Source organism: Onychostoma macrolepis, chromosome 21, assembly GCF_012432095.1.
Source record: "Onychostoma macrolepis isolate SWU-2019 chromosome 21, ASM1243209v1, whole genome shotgun sequence".
Taxonomy (NCBI): domain Eukaryota; kingdom Metazoa; phylum Chordata; class Actinopteri; order Cypriniformes; family Cyprinidae; genus Onychostoma; species Onychostoma macrolepis.
This window is the reverse complement of record NC_081175.1, coordinates 9,282,046-9,305,628: the sequence shown is the minus strand read 5'-3', so window position 1 is coordinate 9,305,628 and position 23,583 is coordinate 9,282,046. Positions and strand designations below refer to the sequence as shown.

The 23,583-nt window shown below is 46.0% G+C and overlaps 2 protein-coding genes across 4 annotated transcripts in view; both read right to left on the bottom strand.

The window, feature by feature from the left end:
• Positions 1-23,583, bottom strand: part of plrdgb (PITP-less RdgB-like protein) — a 242,799-nt gene that overhangs the window by 108,567 nt on the left and 110,649 nt on the right. For all 3 annotated transcript variants that reach the window (XM_058757938.1, XM_058757937.1, XM_058757939.1), the window contains one exon: positions 20,062-20,166. In XM_058757938.1, the coding sequence (XP_058613921.1) occupies positions 20,062-20,166 (105 nt within the window). The remainder of the gene's footprint in view (positions 1-20,061; positions 20,167-23,583) is intronic.
• Positions 14,400-16,804, bottom strand: LOC131528649 (uncharacterized protein DKFZp434B061-like). The gene is made up of 2 exons (XM_058757942.1): positions 16,465-16,804; positions 14,400-16,258 (listed from the first exon to the last, which is right to left on the bottom strand). Exon 2 carries the CDS (start codon positions 15,583-15,585, stop codon positions 14,983-14,985), a length of 603 nt encoding a protein of 200 aa, XP_058613925.1. The 5' UTR covers positions 15,586-16,258; positions 16,465-16,804; the 3' UTR covers positions 14,400-14,982.

Sequence of the window (23,583 nt, the reverse complement as noted above, 5' to 3'; positions counted from 1 at the left end):
GACTCAGCCTGGTTTCTCCTAAGGTTTTTTTCTCCATTCTGTCACCGATGGAGTTTTGGTTCCTTGCTGCTGTCGCCTCTGGCTAGCTTAGTTGGGGACACTTAATTTACAGCAATATCATCAACTTGATAGCACAGATACTATTTAAACTGAACTGAGCTGGACGATGACATCATTGAATTCAATAATGAAATGCCTTTAACTGAAAATTGAGTCTTTAATCTTGTCATTTTACATTATTGACACTATTTTCCTATTTTGATATTGGAAAGTTGCTTTGACACAATCTGTATTGTTAAAAGCGCTATATAAATAAAGGTGACTTGACTTGACTTGATCACAGTCAATAGCATTCCCTAACACAACAGCCAATCAAACACACACAAACACATTCAGTAAGCATAATGAAGATGTCAGATATTTTCCATCAGAACACACAGAAGGTTATTTCTGGGTATTGTCAGTGCTGCTTGATCTATTTATAGTGGCAAGTACACAAAACGAAGATTTGCAACTCGTCTGTATGTATGTGTCATGGGCACAACACACAGTGTTGGGGAGTAACTAGTTACATTTAACGGAATTACGTAATTTAATTACAAAATAAATGTAATTGTAATTACAGTTCCCTATCTGTCGGTCACTACGAGTTATGTCGTGACGACATAGGGGATTTACTTGGGAGCCCCAATCATCTCTGATTTAAGAGAAAACGCCAATGAATATTGGCTAGTGGATTTTGCATACCTGCGCCACTCCCCGTGCACACGGGTATAAATAGGCGGCAGGTGCATCCACTCATTAGCTTTTTGCTTCGGAGCCGAGTGGATGAGAAGAGTGCTGATCTCCACAAAAGCCTTCATCTTTATTTTGTTCCTGGTTGGCGTCATGGTGCAGTCAGCGGAGTCCCTACCAGCAGCGATTCCCCTGGGCACTTCAACTAAGAGAGCAAATTCTAAAAGAGCAAATCACGAACGGTCGCGTCTTTTTCAAGATGTCGTTCTGTTCGTGTATTCTTGGTTGCGGTCGTTACCTGTCTGCGGATGACGGACACGATCGTTGTCTTCGGTGTCTGGGTCTCCAGCACACCGAAGCTGTGTTCGTGGATGACTCATGCGCCTGTCGTGGGCGCATGAGCATGACATCACTGCGATCTCGCCTTTCTTTTCTGAAAAGATTGGCACCCTCTGCCGCCACCCGTCCCGATCTCTCTAGCTCGAGTAGAGGATCGCCGGCTGGCGCTCTGGGAGATCTGAGGGTTACAGTAAGAGCTTCTCCGCCGGGTACGTCCCCATGGACCTCTTACTCCTCACGCAGCGAATGTCCCGTCCGGCTCCCGGGTGATTTCGCTGGTTCGTCCCACGGGGCGCCCAGCATTTCATTCGGTGCGCCGCCCGAAGATACGATGTCGATCGCAGCATCGGGGGATGGGCTTACGTCCTCTGAGGATGACGGTGCGTCGGAGCTGCCCCCTTCGGGTGTGGTCGCCGCCGTTGCACCAGACCCAGAGTTGACGGCCATGCTTGCCCGGGCAGCCGAGAGCATCGGGCTGGAGGTCAACAGACCGCCCAGTCCCGAGCCCTCGCGGCTGGACGATTGGTTTCTCGGGCGGCGCGGCTCACAACCGCGCCTCTACTCCGGTTCCTTTTTTCCCGGAGGTGCATGAGGAGCTGACGAAGTCGTGGATGGCCCCTTTTACGGCCAGAAGCCGCTCGTCCGTCTCCTCCGTCCTTACTACCCTCGACGGCGGGGCTGCCAGGGGGTCCGCGGGCATTCCCCAGGTGGAGAGGCGGTCGCGGTGCACTTGTGCCCGCGAACGCCGCCACTTGGAGGAATCGTCCGCGTCTCCCGTCCAAAGCCTGTAAGCTGGCGGCCGCACTCGCGCCAAAGCTTATAGTGCGGCGGGCCAGGCAGCCTCTGCCCTGCATGCCATGGCTATCCTGCAGGTTCACCAAGCCAAGGCACTCAAACAAATGCACGAGGGTAGTACCGACCGGGGTTGATGCAGGAGCTGCGACGGCGACTGACTTCGCTCACGAGCGACGAAAGTCACAGCGGTCCTCGGAAGGCGATGTCCGCCATGGTGGTCCAAGAACGCCATCTCTGGCTCAACCTGGCAGAGATGAAGGATGTCGACAAAGCACGCTTTCGATGCCCCCATCTCCCAGTCTGGGCTGTTCGGCGACACTGTCGAGGGCTTTGCCCAGCAATTCTCGGCAGTGCAGAAGCAGACAGAGGCAATCCAGCACATCCTGCCCCGGCGTGACGCACCGTCAATCGCTGCCCCCGGGGCCAGGCCTCCGTCTGCTCGTCGCCGTGGGCGCCCTCCTGCGTCCTCCAGAGCCGCTCCGCCCCGTGCTGAATCGGCACCTAGGCCGGCGCGTCGAACCTCTCGCAGGAGTGCGGCGTCCCCCGCGTCCCAGCCGGCCCCCAAGTCACGGAAGTCGACGAGGCGGCCCTGACGCGGGCAACCCGGAGATGTTGGAGTTTGCTCTTTCCCAGGAGACGACGAGGATAGCGTCGCTCCTTCCCCCGGAGGAGGGCCGGGTGGAGAATCCTGTGTTTCATTTTGTTTCTGTTCCGCCGCTGGCCCAAGGGCCGGCGGCACCCACAAAATCACAGAAAGAGCAAATTCCTTCCCCTCTGGGTTTTCAGGTCCACGGGCCGACAGTGTGCGACGCATTGCCTCCTCACTCTCGCCCGCGACCCATCTTGCCAGCGGCCAAGAGAGTGCGGTTCGGGGACGCAGTGCCTCCCCACGCGCCTCTATAAAGTGCATTATAAAGTGCGTCCAGCCCCAGGATTGGTTTGCAGCGATCGACCTGAAGGACGCTTACTTTCATGTTTCGATCCTTCCGCGACACAGACCGTTCCTACGGTTTGCGTTCGAGGGTCGGGCATGGCAGTACAGGGTCCTCCCCTTCGGGCTGTCCCTATCTCCCCGTGTCTTCACGAAGGTCGTAGAGGGCGCCCTTGCCCCGCTAAGGGAAGTGGGCGTCAGGATCCTCAATTATCTCGACGATTGGCTCATTCTGGCCCAGTCGCGAGAACAATTGTGCGATCACAGGGACAGGGTGCTCCGGCACCTCAGCCAGTTGGGGCTTAGGGTCAACTGGGAAAAGAGCAAGCTCTCCCCTGTGCAGAGAATCTCTTTTCTTGGTGTGGAGTTAGACTCGGTGAGTATGACGGCGCGCCTCTCGGAGGATCGCGCCCAGTCGGTGCTGAACTGCCTGAGTTCCTTCAGAGGCAGGACTGTGGTTCCTCTGAAACAGTTTCAGAGGCTCCTGGGGCATATGGCATCCGCAGCCGCAGTGAGACCACTTCAGCACTGGTTGCACTCCCGAGTCCCGAGGTGGGCATGGCGTCGCGGAACACTTCGTGTGAACATCACACAGGAGTGTCGCCGCTCCTTCAGCCCCTGGACGGACCTTGCCTTTCTACGGGCCGGGGTGCCCCTAGAACAAGTGTCCCGGCATGTCGTTGTCACGATGGATGCCTCCAGTACGGGTTGGGGCGCTACATGCAACGGGCAGGCAGCCTCGGGGCCCTGGACAGGGCCTCGACTGCTTTGGCACATCAACTGCCTAGAGCTGTTGACAGTGCATCTAGCTTTGCGGCAGTTCCGGCCACTGCTGCTCGGCAAGCACGTGTTGGTCCGTACGGACAACACTGCGACTGTTTCGTACATCAACCGGTTGGGAGGTGTACGATCACGTCGCATGTCTCAGCTCGCCCGCCATCTCCTCCTCTGGAGTCAGACGCGGCTCAAGTCGCTGCGTGCTGTCCATATTCCGGGGGAGCTCAATCGTGCGGCCGACGCGCTCTCACGACAGCTCACGTTCCCCGGAGAGTGGCGACTCCATCCCGAGACAGTCCGGCTGATCTGGAGTCGATTCGGGGAAGCTCAGGTAGACCTGTTTGCTTCCCGCAAGTCCTCCCACTGCCAGCTGTATTACTCCCTGACCGAGGGCCCCCTCGGCACGGATGCACTGGCACACAGCTGGCCTCGGGCTCTGCGCAAGTATGCGTTTCCCCCAGTGAGCCTGCTCGCACAGACACTGTGCAAGGTCAGGGAAGACAAGGAGCAGGTCCTGCTGGTCGCGCCTGCACTGGCCCACCCGGACCTGGTTTCCCGAACTCATACTCCTTGCGACAGCTCTTCCTGGCGCATCCCTCTGAGGAAGGACCTCCTTTCTCAGGGCTTGGCACCATATGGCACCCGCGTCCAGATCTGTGGAACCTCCACGTGTGGCTCCTGGACGGGACGCGGCAGACTTGAGCGGTCTCCCACGGACTGTGGTAGAGACCATCACTCAGGCTAGAGCTCCTTCAACAAGGCAAGCCTATGCACTGAAGTGGAGTCTGTTCGCGAACTGGTGTTCTTCTCGCCGAAGACCCCGAAGATGCACGATTGAGTAGTGCTTTCTTTCCTGCAAGAAAGGTTGGAGCGTGAGGCTGTCACCCTCCACCTTGAAGGTGTATGTGGCTGCTATTGCGGCCCATCACGATGCAGTGGACGGCCGGTCCCTGGGAAAGCACGATCTCATCGTGAGGTTCCTGAGGGGTGCCAGGAGGTTGAACCCTCCTAGGCCACCCCTGATGCCCCCTGGGATCTCTATTGTCCTGGCTGGGCTTCAGAGGGGTCCCTTTGAGCCGCTGGACTCAGTTGAGCTTAAGTTCCTGTCTGCTAAGACAGCGCTCCTGACCGCTCACTTCCATCAAGAGGGTCGGGGACCTCCAAGCATTTTCGTGAGCGAAGAGTGCCTTGTTTTCGGGCCGGTCTACTCTCACGTTGTCCTGAGACCCCGGCCTGGATACGTGCCTAAGGTTCCCACCACGCCCTTCCGCGATCAGGTGGTGAACCTGCAAGCCCTGCCCTCGGAGGAGGCAGATCCAGCCTTGGCGTTGCTGTGTCCCGTAAGAGCGTTGCGCATATACGTGGACCGCACCCAGAGCTTTAGAAGCTCTGAGCAGCTCTTTGTCTGCCACGGAGGTCAGCAGAAAGGGAAGGCTGTCTCCAAGCAGAGGTTGGCCCACTGGATAGTGGATGCCATCGCCTTGGCGTACCAATCCCAAGGTGAGCCGTGCCCCCTAGGGGTGAGGGCTCACTCCACACGGAGTGTTGCCTCCTCCTATGCGTTGGCGCACGGCGCCTCTCTGGCAGACATCTGTAGAGCTGCGGGCTGGGCGACACCGAACACCTTCGCAAGATTTTACAATCTCCGCGTCGAGCCAGTTTCTTCCCGTGTGTTGGGTAACAGGTAAGTGGCGGAAAGAGCTGGCCGGTGTCACGATTGCTGCGCCATTCCCCCTCACCCGGGGATACGAGCGCCGTTTTCCTCCTCCAGTTCAGTTCCCCGGACGGCGAACCCTGGTGGAGTTCCTCCAGCACCCCCGGCAGTCAGACTGGGCGGAGCAGTCTGACGCCAGGCCCAGTATTTGTGTTAGCTCGCCCGGGTCTCAGGTCAGCCCCTGTACTGGGCTAGGTGTCCGTATGGCTTGATTCCCTTCGGGTAATCCCATATGTGTATTCTACCACGGTAAGGTTTCCCTCACGGTAAACCCGTGTCTTCCCTTTGACAGAGCCTTCTGTCAGGCCCTGCTGGCAGCTCTCCTCCCTACCCCTAGGTAGGATCTGCCCCAGGGTCCAGTCGTATGTAGTACTGCCCCAGGCCTGGGTCAGTCCATATCAGTGTCTCCACATGTTACCTCCCTTCGGGCAGGATGTGGCCTCCGTAGCGCCCTTCTCTGGAAGGCTCGCTTCCCTGTCGTTACTGCCAAGCTGTAACAACAAATAGGAAAGACTTGAAGCTATCTTTCATTGAAGGTCAAATCCTTCCGACTTCTGTGGGAAAAGGAACAGCGGCTTGGCTATCTCCAGCAGCGATGTACTCAGTGGTTCCCGCGGGCACCAAGGTTAGCAATTTGCGCTGGGGCGATGGGAAGGTTGCGACCTTCGCATGGCATTTGTCTGTCACGCACTCGCTTGTCAGCATCTGCATGCCACAAGGTTGTGACGGGGTTCAGGTTGTGGCGCCCATAAGACCCCTATGTCGTCACGACATAACTCGTAGTGACCGACAGATAGGGAACGCCTCGGTTACGTGACGTAACCCTCGCTCCCCTGATGGAGGGAACGGAGACGTTATGTCCCCATGCCACATCTTGAACCATCGCTGGTTGCCAGGGACTCGTTCTCGGCTCCTCAGCGTAAAACCTAATGAGTGGATGCACCTGCCGCCTATTTATACCCGTGTGCACGGGGAGTGGCGCAGGTATGCAAAATCCACTAGCCAATATTCATTGGCGTTTTCTCTTAAATCAGAGATGATTGGGGCTCCCAAGTAAATCCCCTATGTCGTCACGACATAACGTCTCCGTTCCCTCCATCAGGGAACGAGGGTTACGTACGTAACCGAGACGTTACTGAGTTACAGTTACTAATGTGTAATTAAATTACAGTTACTTTTGAAAATTTTAATGATTACAAAGGGGGTTACATCTGAATATTTTCACACGCCCATACAGATTTAATTGACTTCTTTCATAAATTGCATTGATTGCTCTAAAATGAGACACCAATCTTTCAGGAGTTTAGGACAGAATAGGACACATGCTTATTCTATAACTGTTTAATTTCCTATTTGAGTTTATGCATATGCTTTATTTTTTAAGATTAATTGTTTCTTCCAAGGCATTGTTTGATGCCAGTGTTTCTTGTCATAACTATGCAAACATTTGATTTCAAAACCAGTATCATAGCTATTAAACTATTTCTTATGATTTTAAATCTGTATTTAACCTCAGAATGATCTCAAAGTAAATAAGAGGTGTTAAGTCTGATTTTGTGGTGGCTGTGCTTTAGATAAAATTATTACACGGGTCTGATTCTGATTGGTCAGTCATTACATTCCAAGCTATGTTATTCCCTGATAACGTACTCGGTTACTTTCGTAACCTCAGTTCCCTGAGATATGGGAACGAGTACTTCGTCGAAAGACGCTTGTATGGGAAAAACTCCTTTTTTCCTCTTCAACTGAAGCCTTTTCAATCACGCAGTGAAACTGCACGTTCATTGGTTCGTGCAGAGCTATAAAATTAGATTTCTTCGAATGAAGCGACTGAGCTCATAGCACGGCCAGGAACGCAGTACTCGTTCCCATATCTCAGGGAACCGAGGTTACGAAAGTAACCGAGTACGTTCCCTGTCGTTATTTCACTCGTACTGCATCGTAAGACGCTTGTATGGGAACCAGTACAATCACACCGTGCTATGATGGGGAACGACTCACAACCAAGACTCCTATGGGAGTAAGACCCAGGGGAGTCAATAGAATACACCAAGCACAAGGAGGAGTATGCTAGGGCGATAGCATCCACTAACTACCTGGAAATTATTTGCTTCATAACAGGGCGGCCTTTAGCGCGGTTACCAAAGCTAACAAAAAGCTGCTCTGGTCACCTGAATGAGGCAGAACACTCAATGTATACCCTAATGGCCCTGACGGGGCAGAGCAGGTACAATTCCTGGTCATCTGTCGAAGGGAAAAGCGCGGAAAGTGCTATGACCTGAGCTCTGAACGGAGTGGAGAGCACCTTAGGTATATAACCCAGCCTTGGTTTCAGGACAACCTTGGAGTTGTTAGGCCCGAATTCCAGGCAAGCAGGGTTGATGGAAAGGGCCTACTCGCTTAACCGATGCCAGTGCAGTAGCAGCAGGGCGGTTTTAAACGAGAGTGATCTGAGTCCCACAGATTGCATTGGTTCAAATGGGGGGCCTTTCAAGGCCCTTAGTACAGTTGGTAAGTCCCAAGGTGGAACTGTACGAGGACACGGGGGGTTAAGTCTCCTGGCGCCTCGTATAAACTGGACCACCGCACTATTTCTGCCCACCGATCGGCCAGCAATAGGGGCATGAAAAGCCACTATGGCTGAAGCGAAAACCTTGATGGTGGATGGAGAACGCTGCTTATCCAGCATCTCCTGCAGGAATGAGAGAACCACTGATACCTCAGAGGTGACCGGATCTAAGTCGCGGTCTTGACACCAAGCCGAGAAAATGGACCATTTCAGAGCATAGAGGCGTCTGGTAGACGGGGCTCTAGCTTCCGCCATAGTGTTTAAGACACGCTCTGGGAGGACCAAAGCCTCCCATTGAGCGGCCACACATGCAGGGCCCATAACTCGGTTATAAGCGATTGGAGGGAACACATAGAGCGGAAGGCTGGGCCACTCGTGGGCCAGGGCATCCCTGCTCCTCGTGAAAAAGATTGGGCAAAGAGAGTTGTCTTCGGAGGTGAAGAGGTCTAACTCGAGCTCTGCCAAAGACTGCCCAGATTTTCTGAACCACGAGCGGGTGGTGCGTCCACTCCTCTGATGAGACGTTATTCCTTGACAACATGTCCGCTCCTTGGTTCAATCTGCCCGGCACTTGCGTCGCCTACAGTGAGCGCAGACTGGTTTGAGCCCAAACAAGAAGGTCTTTCGCCAGCGTGTAGAGGCGCTTTGAGACGAGGCTGCCCTTGTGATTTATGTCTGACACCACCTGCTGTTTGAGCGTATTAGCACATGGTGTCCCCTTATGTCCGGCAGGAAGAAGTGACAGGCACAGCACACTGCTAGCATCTCTAGGCAGTTGATGTACAGACCTGATTCCTCCTCGGACCAAAGGCCGAAGGCCGGTTTACCCTCGCACAGAGCTCCCCAACCCATGTTAGAAGCGTCTGTCGTGACAACCTTCCTTCTGTGCGCCATGTCCAGAATCACACCTCGCTTCAACTAGAGGGGGTCCCTCCAACGGTTCAGGGCTGATACACAGGCCCGATTCACCATTATGCGATGGCGACCGTGACGCCAAGCCACAGATGGAACCCTCTGCTTCAGCTAGAACTGGATGGGCCGCATGTAAAGCAGGCCCAATTGAAGCACTGGCAAAGCTGCTGCCATAAGGCCCAGCATTTTCTGGAAAGCCTTGGGCGGGTGGACAGTCCCTTCCTTGAAGGAGGCCGCACGGCGTTGAATTGTCATGGCTCGTTCTGCTGAGAAAGTTGCTGTCATCTGCACTGAGTCGTTCCCCAGGAACAACACTCGTTGGCTGGGTGACAGAACGCTCTTGGCAAGGTTGACCCTGAGCCCCAGACAATCTAGGTGGCTGAGGATGAGGGTCTTGTGCGATGTTGAAACCGCCTCCGACTGGGCCAGAATGAGCCAGTCGTCGAGGTAGTTGAGTATGCGGATTCCCATCTGTCGCAGAGGGGAGAGAGACGCATCCATACATCGCGTAAAGGTGCGGGGAGCCAGGGACAGACCAAACGGGAGGACCTTGTATTGATATGCCACCCCCTCGAATGTGAATCTCAAGAATCGTCTCTGATGGGGGGCTACCTGGATGTGACCCTGCACGTATTTGCGAGAGAATCTGTTTCAATGTGATCATCCTGAACGACCTTTTTACCAGGGCGCGATTCAGGAGTCTGAGATCTAGAATAGGTGAACCTGAAGCCGCTTGTCCAGCTGCAGAGTAGGCGTGTCCAGCAAGTGTAGACGTGGCTCTGCACGGCTTGGACGGATAGTTTGCCCTCACCTTCCATCCGATCGCCGTGGGCGGGGCAGAGATGCTCGGCCACGGACTCATCCAGAGGGGGCAGGTGCTCGTATCCCTTCTCTTCGGAGCCGTCAACGGAGGTGAGGGCGGAGGAAGCAGAAGGTCTGATGCGAGACGAGTAAGGGGTGCGCCACAATTTAGTGAGCTCGTCGTGGACTTCCGGGAAGAAGGGGGACGAGCGTTGGCGGGGGGGGCTTGCTGGCGCCCCGGGAGAAACCACTCGTCCAGCCTGCTGCGAGAGGGCTCCTGAGGCGGAGACCACTCGTGCCTGAGCTCACCGACAGCCTTTTTCATGATACGGACGAGCTCCATTCTGGGTCTGGCGCTGCGAGAGGAAGAAGGCGGTAAGAGGGCGGGGTCAGACATCGAGCCCGAAAACTCCTCCGCATCAGACGCTGCCAGGGAAAGGCTGTCCATCTCATCGTCGCTCGCACCGAACTAGATCATGTCGCTCGCAGCCGCAGAGGGACGCTGATCGGGTTGGGTGAAGAGGACAGGCGGATCCTCTCTCTGTGGTGATGGCGAGGCACGCGGGCACTGAGCTGACGTGAGCTCGCTCGTCTCCGGCCGCTCAACTCCTCTGCCCCGCTGTTTCTTCCTCACAGATCCCTGGGAGGAAGAAAACAGGAGGGCGTGAGGGGCGGAGTCGCTCTCTGAAAAGAAAGCGATCCGAGAGCGCAGAGAGGCAAGACTGAAACACTCGCAGTGCAAGCAGTCAATCCCGCTGAGCGCAGCGTCCGCATGGGATTTCCCCAAGCATGACACGCACTCAGCGTGACCGTCATCAGCGTGCAGGGGAGCCCTGCACGTCTTACAATGACGGCGCGGCATTTGAAACAACGCCGAATTTGCTCTTTTTGTGAGGCTCTTTTAGATATTCGCCGGATGGCGGCAGGGGATAGACCGGGAATGCAAGCAGAGCTGCAGGAGGTCCAATCCAGCTGCTGAGGCGTTTCTACAGCGAAGTCGGAGTCAGCAAAGAGTCAGCGAGGAAGAATCTTCGTCGCTGAAGAGAAGAAATCTGAGATGGGCTGCTCAGCCATAGGCTCGCTCATCGCCGCCGCCGAGCCATTGGTTCGTTTTTATAGCTCTGCACGAACCAATGGACTTGCAGTTTCACTGTGTGATTGAAAAGGCTTCAGCTGAAGAGGAAAAAATTAGTACGAGTGAAATATCGTCATGGAACAACTGGTAAAAGCTAATAACACAGACTCATCCGGGTAACTTAAGTTGGTGCTATACGCTTGCTAGGAACTGTTTTTTTTTGTTTTGTTTAGTTTTTTGGGTGGAAGCTTTGCATTTGGTTAGCTAATAAAATATTAAAACTCAATTCAATATTAAGTGTGCAATTTCTTAATTCTGTCATTCTGGTATTGTGTACTCGCTCTCTCTTTTCATACAAACGCAGCTGCTGCCATTTTGTTTTGTACACTGTAATGGATTATAAGATAACTAACAAACTAGTACTGTAAGTACTAGTACTTAATTATTTATGTTGTGTAATAAAAATAGTATGACTGCACCGTATCCCTTAAATGTCCGTCTAGTTTGAACTTGCCACTTGCTAGCAACCGCTTTCTTCATGGAAGCTTTGCGTTCAAATATTTCAACTCAGGTCAGTGTTTTTTGTCTAATCATTTACTTTTGTGGCAAGCAGCCATGTAATAAGTGGGATAATGTACATCAAGCCAGTTATCGCAAAATAAAAATGTACATTATCCCTTACTTAATTGAATGAAATCTTAATTCAAGTGATGAATGATTTTGACTGTAATTAGTGTTGAGCACTACTGTAAGGTTAACCCTGCCTGCTTTAAATGTTTCAAAATGATTAACAGTTGAAAATGTTAGAAATTTAGAAAAGTAATCAAAAAGTAATCAAATGTAATACGTTACATAACTTTAATAAAGTAATTGAAAAGTTACACTACTTATTACATTTTAAACAGGGTAACTTGTAATCTGTAACCTATTACATTTCCAACGTAACCTTCCCAACACTGACAACACAAAGGGGGATGCCAAATTCATTGATTTTTATTGTCTTGTTTTTTAAATGTCCTACAAAGCCCAAATGTACATTAATAGACCTTAGTCAATGTAGTGTTATATTTAATTTTTGACAGGAATGAAAACTAGGATAGAAGTACAGTGCATTAAATGGATTGTACTGTTGTTTAACAACATACAGATTGTTCCACTGTTGAAATGTTCAATATGCAAAAACTGTTGTAAGTTGTGAGATAAAAGTTGTGAGTTGTGAAAATGACATGATATAGGACCCTTTATACAATGCAAGCCATTTTAAAGACTGTAAATGTTTCCCTCACAGCTGCGTTTTCACTTGTGATAAATTAATATAACACCTAACCTGACCAAGGACCATAATAATAACAGGAGTTAAAAAAGACAAACATTCTCTTTATACGTTTTATTCTGATGTTGTTTGCAAGATATAAAGCTACATTCATTTTTATAAGAATATGTGAGCGAACGCTCAGTTTCTGAGTCAAGTTGTGCTAACTGGCCTTTTCCTCCTGCAGCGTGGCTGTCAGACCAGGGGGAAGACTCGTCATGAAGTCCTAAGAGTATGTTAAATTGGTAGGTATACGTTAAAATACATGTATACAGTTTTATTCATCATCATGTAGGTATTATTGTAATTTTACTTGCTCACTTTCCCAGTAAACTACTATTTTCCTCCCACAGCGGCAGTAGCAGACCAAAGACTCGTGAAGATGAAAAGTCATTCGAGTACGTTAAATAGGCAGAGGAGAGGAGAGTAATTACTCATGCTTTAAATCATTTTATATTTTTTGCATTCACTATCCCATGTTATGTGTAGTGCCTAGAGGTGTTCCCTCAACGCAGTCAACTTATGAGACAGTTTATAGTTACATTTACTTAAGCTTGTTTCTTTTCTTTTTTTTGTTGCTTACTTTGTAAACTGAAACAATTACAACCAATAAATAAATTCTGAAACAACATGCTTGCAACTACTAATTTAATGTAAATATTGTCAGTGCACTGAACTTGTGTTCTTTATTTACATGTAATAATAATAATAATATTAACAACAACAAAAACAATACAATAACATACTGGTTTATGCAACATTTTAGCCAAATAATCAACATAATTAGTATTTGTGTAAACCAATTTATTGGTTAAAACTTACTAACACAGCAACATAACACAGCAATATAGGTCAGTGCTATATTATCACATCACTGGGTTAGCTTCTGGGTGATTTTTAACACATTTTTTAAATGGGCATTTTTCTAACTGGCTTAAGTAATATAACTCTTTTCGCATTCCAGTATTTGAGTCCTACTATATTAAATTTTGTAAATAAATATATTACTTGTTTTTGGGATTTACAGGAATTTAATGGCAAAAACACATAGGCTATCCATCAATCCTCCTCACGAGGCAAATTGTTAATGCACAGAGCTTACTGTAACCACGTCAACTTCTAACATTAATGGATTATTTTTTGGTGATAACAGGCAAAACTTCAGACAACACGGCGCAGACGTCACGTAGCTTCTCACGCAGCTTCTCAGGCGAGAAGGGGGGCGACGAAAGTGTCGCGCTTCTTATCACACCTCATTGGTCACGGCTTCTGCTCACGGCAAGGTATGCGATGATCGACATGACTGATTGCTTAGTTAGCCAAGTAAATGCATAAATCACACCTCATAGCCGAACTCCATACTCTTCCATTGCACGCACAAAGGTGCCGGCGTGCCCTGTATCATTTCGTATCAAAGCGCAAAATAAACTACGTGCATGCAATGTTGTGGTCAGTTAAGTCATGATGTTACCAAAAAGGCGATTAAAGCTGCGCGTGGTTGCGTGCATGTAATATATTTTTTATGAGTCATGTCTCTGAAATGGTTTTCAAAACTTTCCTGGAGCAGCCCAGCACTGTCTCCCTCATCTAACACCTGATTCTACTCGTCAGCTCATTAATAGAGACTTTATGCCCTGAAGTGTGTCAGAAATGGTAAAAAGAGTTGAGAGAAAATATGATGCATGTCAGATCCACGTCACGTTCAGCAGCAGCAGCTCTTAAAAAAATAACAGCCAAAATAACCTAATAACCAGATGCTGTGATGTCTATTAATCAAAGGACAAAGAAAAAATTACTTTTATAGCTTTAAGGATTCATCTATATTTAATTTAGTATTTAGTGTTTGATAACTTCAATTTCAATTTATGTATATTTCTGCTGAAGGGCACAGGTAAATATTACATTTATTATAATGGGTTTATGTGAAGATTAAGTTCACTTAAATTAGAAGTTATTTTTTTTAAAGTCTAATAAATGTTAAAATAGATATAAAATTTTATAGAGAAATCAGTATTGGTATCAGTGATACTGGCCTTCAGTCATAAAAAAAAAGATGCCATTAAACAAATATTAAAAAATATACTGTATGTTGTTTGTACATTAATTTGAAGATTGAATGTGAAATTGCAAAACATAAATTATTGGCAATCTTAAAAGGTTTTGGCATTTCCAATTAATGTAGGCCAGTTACATTCTTATTTTTATTAGGCCAATTATTATGAAGTTACTTTTTTAATTATTAAATTAATAGTACAATTAATTTGCCCCGCAATAATTAACGCATAACTGACGCACTGCTAGGATAAGATTAGGCTATATTTACTCCTCAATTAAAAGGTTTTTAAAAAAGGTCTTTTAAAACAGGCCTATTAGGCTATAGGTGTAAAATATATAGCCGGACACAGAGGTGAGTGATGAAAAGAGAGTTTATTGAACAGGTAGTAGTAAACGCAGATTGATCTTGAGACTTAAGGTGAGAGGGTGAGATCCGAGGTGAACACCGATGATATGCGAGAATGAGAGCGATGAAACTGAATTCCACAGACTTGCGGGGAGGACGAGACGAGGGAATCCACAGGATGCACACGGAACTTGGAGACAGACGATCTGGGAGGAGAGGAGGACACAAGGAGCAGAGACAGGAGGTAAGGCATAAACGGTAAGTAACTTTTGAAAGGAGAATACTCAGCGAGTAGGTCTTGGAAGTGGAGTCCACGTAGTGTTTACATATGAGATCGGACCCCGAGTGAACAGTGGCGTGTGCTTTTATCCTGTGGCTAAGTGGTTGTGGTGATTAGGAGCAGGTGCAGGTGATTAGGACTCCGGTGAGGGTGCTCAGTGAAGACGTGGTGAGGAATGCCAGACAGATCCGTGACAGTACCTCCCCCTCCCGGAAAGCGCGTCCCACGCCGTAACAATACCACTGGGGAGGGGGGGCGGGCGCCCTGGAAGCCGGAGCAGGACAGGGAATAAAGGGGAGGCATCCAGGGCGGAACAGAAGACTCTGGGAGGCCATGGCGGGTCAGGGAGCTTGGGAGGCCATGGCAGATCCGTGGACTTGGGTGGCCATGGTGGAGCAGGGAGCTTGGGAGGCCATGGCGGATCCGGGGACTCGGGCGGCCATGGCGGAGCAGGGAGCTTGGGAGGCCATGGCGGAGCCGGTGGCTCGGGAGGTTCGGGGAGCCATGGCGGAGCAGGGAGCTTGGGAGGCCTTGACAGATCCGTGAACTCGGGCGGCCTCGACCTTCCAAGAGGCCATGAATGAGGAGCCATTGGGACCTTCAGTCTTTGGAAGGACCCTGGTGGGCGTTCTGGAGACGCGGACCCTGGTGGGCGTTCTGGAGACGCGGACCCTGGTGGGCGTTCTGGAGACGCGGACTCTTGGGGGCGCTCGAGCAGCGCGGAGCTGGACGGAACCAGCAGAGACTCTTGGGGGCGCTCTGGAAGCACGGACACTTGGGGGCGCTCGGGAAGCACGGAGCTGGACGGAACCAGCAGAGATTCTTGGGGTTGCTCTGGAAGCGCGAACACTTGGGGGCGCTTGGGAAGCGCGGACACTTGGGGGATCACCGAGTGGCATTACCATTTTGACGTCCTCTTCTAGCCCAACTCGGAAACCTTCCATTAAAGTGAGGTCGCTGCAGATGGCTTGGTTTCAATAAATTCTTCCACATATTCCTCAATACTTCTGCCGTTCTGAAAAACAAACACAGTACTACCTCCAGAAACATTGTCCTCCTTCCTGGGGCACACGTTAATGGAGGCCAACTCCAGTTTCATCATCGGTAAGCGGTCCGATCTTCTGTAACATATATAGCTGGACACAGAGGTGAGTGATGAAAAGAGAGTTTATTTAACAGGTAGTAGTAAACGCAGATTGATCTTGAGACTTAAGGTGAGAGGGTGAGATCCGAGGTGATATGTGAGAATGAGAGTGATGAAACTGAATTCCACAGACTTGCAGGGAGGACGAGATGAGAGAATCCACAGGATGCACACAGAACTTGGAGACAGACGATCTGGGAGGAGAGGAGGACACAAGGAGCAGAGACAGGAGGTAAGGCATAAACGGTAAGTAACTTTTGAAAGGAAAATACTCAGCGAGTAGGTCTTGGAAGTTGAGTCCACGTAGTGATTACATACGAGATCGGACCCTGAGTGAACAGTGGAGTGTGCTTTTATCCTGTGGCTAAGTGGTTGTGGTGATTAGGAGCAGGTGCAGGTAATTAGGACTCCGGTGAGGGTGCTCAGTGAAGACGTGGTGAGGAATGCCAGACGGATCTGTGACAATAGGCTACCTACAATGAATTATAGTCCTATAATTAAAATATTAACACTGCAGTCATCAATAAAAATCAATGAAATAAGCTTTTATTTCAAGCACAGACTTTCAAAAACAACCTGTTTAACACGAAATACGTTTCTTTTCTTTTTTTTTTCTTTTTTTTCAGTATGTATGGGCCACAAGAGAAATATAAAGGAAATAAAGGAAAACAGGCTATACCGTTATCAGCATGTTGAAGTAGATTCGTCTCTCTCGGTGTCAGATACTGAAAGCTCCGTCATTCCGTTTTTACTTTCACTTTCTGCTTATGAATTGACTGAGATTAAGACGTTCACCGGCATAAATCTTGCTGCAAGGTTTGTTGCAAACGCGTGCTAGTGTGATATCCATTGGCTCACTTCATGGTTTAAAACAGAAATATTTCCAACATTGCGACGTAACCAATTGCCCCGCCCTCCATATCAAAAACCTACCGAACCGTGACATCACTATAGTATCGAACCGTTACACCCAGGGCCGCTGCTGGCCAAATGGGTGCCCTAAGCAGAATTGTATTGTTGTGCCCCCTCTGTCAAATATTATGGAAGTAAAAAAAAAAAAGCATATAGGGATCAAAATAGAACTTTAATAAAATATAAAAGTAAATAAATAAATAAATTGTAACTAAATTACATTATTTACAAATTACAGTTGTAGCTCTAGACAGTTTCCTACAGCTATGATTTACAGTAGTCTGATTGAGTTTATAGTCTCAAGCATTCAAAAATCCCCAAAAGAAAATTAAGCAGTTTTACTACGATAAAACCATTGTAAATGTTTTTAAGGGTTGTGATGTCCACATGTTTTTGTTGAAGAAATTATAGAGGCTGTAGCATTTCTATCGCAAAAAGGTGGCCAAAAATTAAATATTAAGTGGATATTTGAATTAGCCTATGTCAATATTAAACAAGGACTTGATCGTCCTGTAAGTGTAACAGCAGCAATTACCAGGCCTTTAGCGCCCTTTACAGGCATTTGTAATAACATGTAATGTACATAAATTGTTTATTTTGTATTACATTATGTATTTTAACAGTGTTATTCAATGAAACCATATAATTATTAATTAACCAATCATTATTGCCTCAAAGGCTGATGTTGGCTTAGGTCTGTTTTTATAACCACAAAAAATATATATATTATTCTAGTACTTCTTTATAAACTATTATTTGAAGTAACAAAACCATGGTTAATTTGTGGTTACCATGGTTACAAGAACCATGATTTTTGGTTTTATTCGTAGGGAAACTCAGAGAGAATACTAGATGCGTTGTTGGTGCTTAAATTATTACCGACATTAAAACGTGTTATTAACGTCAGCCCAAAAAGTTTCACAGGATTATGAATGTAGCCTACCTGAAAGTGATGCACGGGCTTCATCTTTTTTCTTTTTATTTTCCCGGCGCCAGATTGCTGATGTTCACGGGTATAGTTGTCCATAAATTATGATCATTTGCATTCCGCGGCAAACATGAGGTGCGAGCGGATGCGGGAATGACGCGTCACGTGTGCTTAGCCTGCTGCCTACTGTGTTCACTGTAAAATGCATTTTTTTATAATGAGATATACAGTATATATATATATATATATATACTGTATATGTTTATATTTATATTTTTATTCATGTATATGTTCATTTTAATATTAATATAGAACGAAAGTTTTTTTTTTTTTTGAGCAACTGGGATGGTGCCCCCCTGGGAGATGGTGCCCTACGCAAACTGCATACTCAAAATCGCCTTTAAAGTTGTTCAAATTAAAGGGTTACTCCACCCCAAAATGAAAATTGTGTCATTAATCACTTATCCCCATGTCCTTCTAAACCCGTAAAAGCTTTGTTCGTCTTGAACACAATTTAAGATATTTTAGATGAAAACGCATCACCGTAGCGCCATTTTGGAGATTTTCCACTGACGCAAACTGCGACGCTCTTCTGTATCAGCCGTAACACAAGGATACGTTTTCTATGTGTATTTACGCTTTGATTTGAATGAAAATAGTGAATCCTTGTGTTACGGCTGATACAGAAGAGCGTACGCAGTTTGCGTCCAGTGGAAAATCTCCAAAATGGCGCTACGGTGACGCGGAGAGACAGAGAGGAGACAATTTGTTGAAAAAAAAGTCATTATTTTTATTTTCTTTACAAAAACTATTCTCGTTGCATCATAAAATTCAGATTGAACCACTGATGACAGATGGACTATCCTGGCGATGCTTTTCATACTTTTCTGGACCTCGACAGTGGTAATTACTTGGCAGTCAATGGGACAGTAACAAACCTCCCGGTTTTCATCTAAAATATCTTAAATTGTGTTCCGAAGATGAACGAAGCTTTTACGGGTTTGGAACGACATGGGATTAAGTGATTAATGACAAAATTTTCATTTTGGGGTAGAGTAACCCTTTAAGTTCTTAGCAATGCTTATTACTAATCAAAAATGAAGTTTTGATATATTTACGGTAGGAAATTTACAAAATATCTTCATGGAACATTTCCTTAATATCCTAATGATTTTTGGCATAAAAGAAAAATCGATAATTTTGACCCATCGAATGTACTTTGGCCATTGCTACAAATATACCTGTGCTACTTATGACTGGTTTTGTGGTCCAGGGTCACATATATACTTTTCTTAATTACAAATTTACAAATTGGGCCATGCTTAAATCTTAGAGAGTAAATAAATAAATTAATTAATTAATAAAATGTTTAGTTTAGTGGTGGGACTTATCCCTGCTCTCTTTAAATCTGAAATATGTTCCAGATTTATTAACTGTGAAATGAAAACGGATAATTGTTTGCAGTAATCCTCTCTCTCACTCTGTTTCACTCGTTTCTCTTTCACCATCTCTTTATAATCTGTGACCTTACCATCATGAAATCCAAAATAACCAAATCCACATGATATTAATTTTCTATGCTCCTCTAAGCCATCTATAAATTCTGCCAAAAATAACAGACCTGTGGCGGGGGAAAAAATGTACAGAGATCTTCCTCCTCAAGTAGGAATGCAGATGAATCTCTCTCAGATTATGAAACAAGTTTTCTCTAAACATACTTCTCAGCTAAACTAAAGCAAACACAGCTGATGATGGACCCATCTTTTGTCGCCGAGAAACCCTGATAGGTCGCTTGATCATGCTGCCATGTTTATGCGGTCTTATTGCTCTTTCAGTAGAACTGTTTCACAGTCTGATGAAACACATTTTTCTTAAATGAGTGTCAAAAAGTGAGCTGCCTATTTCTCCTCATTTAAAAGTAGCTGTCATGCAGCATTACAGAAACTCTAAATCTCTCGTGCAGTATTAGAGAGTCTCTCTAAAGGGAGTTAAATGTGTGAGAGAGTTATATGGTGTCACTGCGTGTCCTGTGGTATTAATATGGCTTAGAGAAGCAAAACAGTGATTACGCTGCATCTGTAGCATTAGTCACCATTGATTCTCCCTTCACTGAACTTCCCCACTTTAAGTTAGACAGCAAACAAACTGTATGCCATGGAAACTGCTGTTTGGGGTAAAGTAAACTAATTAGGGAGGAGAAGCATTGACATTATGTTAAGCTTTCACATTATACAGATGAAGTTTATTGAAATGAATGTGGCGTAAAATCACATCAAGCTACTCCTTGAGTGATATTGACTTGAATTTAGTTCTGTGGTAAATTCAGCTTTACTTTGTCGATTAAAGTGTTTATAATACCTTACAGGATCCATAATTTATTCATGATACAAAAACAAATGTAGAGGAGATCTTCTCAGGAGTCCCTGGTGCTTTTACCTCTGGAGTGCTCCAGGTGTCCCAGTGTTTCAATCTGCTCCACCAGGTCATTAGAGTTCCACTGGCTCATTTCCAGAAGTAACGCTGTCTTCCCTTCCATAACATCTGTGGATCAGCAGGACATGAGAAGCATTTTATTAAACAAATTCAAAGTATAATATATCATAATATATCATAATCTAATATCTAAAAGATAACAGAGTATTAAGGTTGATGTAATCTGTTGAAATTATAAAACTTTTACATTTTATTAACTGATATAATATAATATAATATAATATAATATAATATAATATAATATAATATAATATAATATAATATAATATAATAATAATTATTATATAATAAAAAAAAAAAAAAAAACGTCCCATATTCTGCACACAGCCCTGTGGTTTGCATAATTTTTATTTGAAAAATCATGTTGGGAATACAAGTGGATAATCTCATTCCATTTGTCCAATTTTTACACAAATTATAGTGTTAATTATGTTTGTTGTCGTTATTGTTTGTTGTTTGTTATTCAAACACACAGACTTCACTATAGGTATATAAAATACCAAACTTTTGTTAAAATCATCCACTATAAAAATAGTGGCTTCTTTTATTAAATAAGGACTATTTCTAGGCCATGATTTTATAAAGTGCCCTCAAAACCAAGGTAAGAGAAAAAATGCTCTTAGGGAATCATTTAAAAGAGGTAAGGTACGGTACAAAACACAGAGACAAAAGAAAGAAGAAAAAAAAGAAAAAAAAACCTCAGCCAAAAATAGACCACTGAGATAGTGGAAAGCAGGCAGGGGAGAAGGAGAGACTGTGGAATAAGATGATAAGAATCTAATGAAGATGGATCACTCTCTCCGTGTTTTACTCCGGTTGTAAATTAGTCAGTTTTTGAGGATGAACTCTGTCTCCTCTCCAATAATTTAAAGTCTATAAACTTTATTTTGCTCATATCAGTCAGCCATTAGTCTGAAGCTAAAGGCCATGGGGTCATTCTCTTACCATCTGTGACTACAGCATTAGCCAATTTCATAACCAAATAGAGGATTATTCATGTTCAAATTAATATTACATTTTGCTCCCAAGGCACCAGATATGACGAAAAAGAGGAATATTGGAAGTCTATGGAATAAGGATGTAACAATTGTAATGACTTTAAGCTCTTATTTCAGCTTTTCGGGAATCGATTGTTAAAGATTCGATATTGATTTGATTAAACTGATATTAATTCAAAACTTATAATTTATACATTATTAACGGTTCGCCAGCGAACATTAACATCAGTATATCTTAACAATTTTGATACTTAATATTATGCCCTTGGCCAAAGGTCACAATAACTGTTAATAATAGCTTCTTAGGCTGAGCTGTAACACAAGATCTTGGCAAATGTTTAGACTTACGAGACAAGGATTCTTTATCATGCCCCGCATGGTTCCTTTTCCATGCATGCATTACCTTAATGTTCTGCCTGTCACAAGAGAAACTGTTCTGTAAGAATTTCTCGATACTTCTATAAAGTATGGCAACAAGCTCACGGTATATAACATAAACTTCATCAACGAGAAGTTGTTCTCATTCATCTTCTCATTCATCAACGAGTTCTTGCTAATAAAACAAGCTTTCATACCATACTAAACACTGGTGATCTTGCTTAAAAGGGAAAAGTTATATAGCAAAAATTTAAAATATAATAGATTCCAATAACACAACAAGCTTATAAAAGACATAAAATACAAAATTAGTATATATTGTCTGTTGAATATATCGCTTTAATAGCAGCAGTAATTACTGATTGTCCTTTTAGCAGAAAGTCAGAAAAGTTTGTGCGTTTCTTTATCTGAAAGAGACACACAGTGTGAATTGGAAGTGCAGAAGAGACAGCGCCTGTGTCCTCTGGAATGCAGAGGGAGGGAAAAGAGGAGATGTCCTGAGGTCAGAAAGTCATTTCTGTGAAGATCTGCTGAGTGTCTATGTCAATGTATATCTGTCTCCTAATTGATTAAATCATCAATGTATGCGTTAAATGGTCACGGGATCCAGGAGAGTCTGTCGCTGGCCTATCTCCAAATAAGAAGTTCCTTTCTTCTGTGTTATCAGATTTTTTATTTATGCTAGAGCTAGTCAGAGACAACACTGAATTTCTGTCTGAGTGCAGATGCAGGGAGTCCTTCCTTTCTCAAATCTATCATTGCCTTTATGGGTCTCATGAGAAGATAGCAGAGCAGGAGAGGAAACCAGCTGAGACAATTGGGTGCTATGTTGATCATTTATTAATTTTTTTTATGACCACAGATGGCTGAGAGAAGACTTCTTAACTTCTTCTAAGGAATGTGCTGTTCTGCAGTTATTTTGTGTGTTGTTCAAAGGAGATCCTACACATCCCCCTTTTGCTCGGTGATGTTCCCGGTGCGAACATCGGTGGGCACTGGAACAAGAAGCAGAGAGAGAGAGAGAACTGGCACACACAAGACACAAACAACATCTCCATCGCTGACTGAATCCTGGTGCAGGACTTAGGTAATTTGGGAATGGTCAGGTTAGAAACTTGAGACAACGTAGGAGTGCATTGTTTAGGATTATTTGTAATTGGTTCGCTTTGATTGGTTTAATTGTCAGGGGTTCGACGAGGCGGTATAGGCATGATCTCAGTCAGGTTGGTTGAGTTCTCAGGTTCGGGTTCTTGGTCAGTTTTATCACATCGGAAAATGCGCAGGACGTCAGACTTGCATTTGTTGAAAGACTTTTGGACGGCGTTCACTCGCTTGTGTAGGAGGAAGGTCAGTGTCAAAGTCACAACATATCCTACAATAATAGAGATGCAAAGCGCTGTGTCAGTGGCAGACCAAGACCAAATGATTGGCGCGCCAGTGGGCGGAAGGCGAGCAATAGCTTCTAAAGCTGTATCCACAGGGGTCAAATCAATAAGTTGCGTTCCTTCCTCCTTGATCCTTTCTTCCAATTCTGGATCGAGGACGAACGAATGCTGTTTGAAGAAGGGTGAGATTTCGAGTTCAGCCTGATACTCGTCATCGTTAAGGTAGTACATTGCTAAATTGTCAATATGGAGGATCGAGCCCTTAGGGACAGTGATCCATAGAGTTTGGTTGGGCAGGGTAATGCGCATGGCAGTGTCGTGCTGATCGTAGGTGAGGGTAGCTGTACGTGCTGGGGTGTTGACTAGCCATCGGTTTCTGATGATTTCGGCTTGTGTTACCTCAACTTGAGACCATGGTGTAGCTTCGGCAGGGCAGCTAGTGTCGGGCCTAATGGATTCTAAGCCGCAGTTGCCCTCGGTATTATCGCGGACGAAAGGTTTACTCCGGCAAAGGTAATGAATGTCCTTAGTGAGCGTACACATTTTTAGTTTTGGGGCCAGATACAACTGCTCGTTGTTATGGTGATACGCAATGACTTCAGGAGTGCTTCAGTGACAGCGCTACCCAGGGAAAAGGCGAGATGGGTTTGGATGGGACTAGCAGGGCCTGCAGTGGCCGAAATTAGGATGTTTTGGACAAGGCT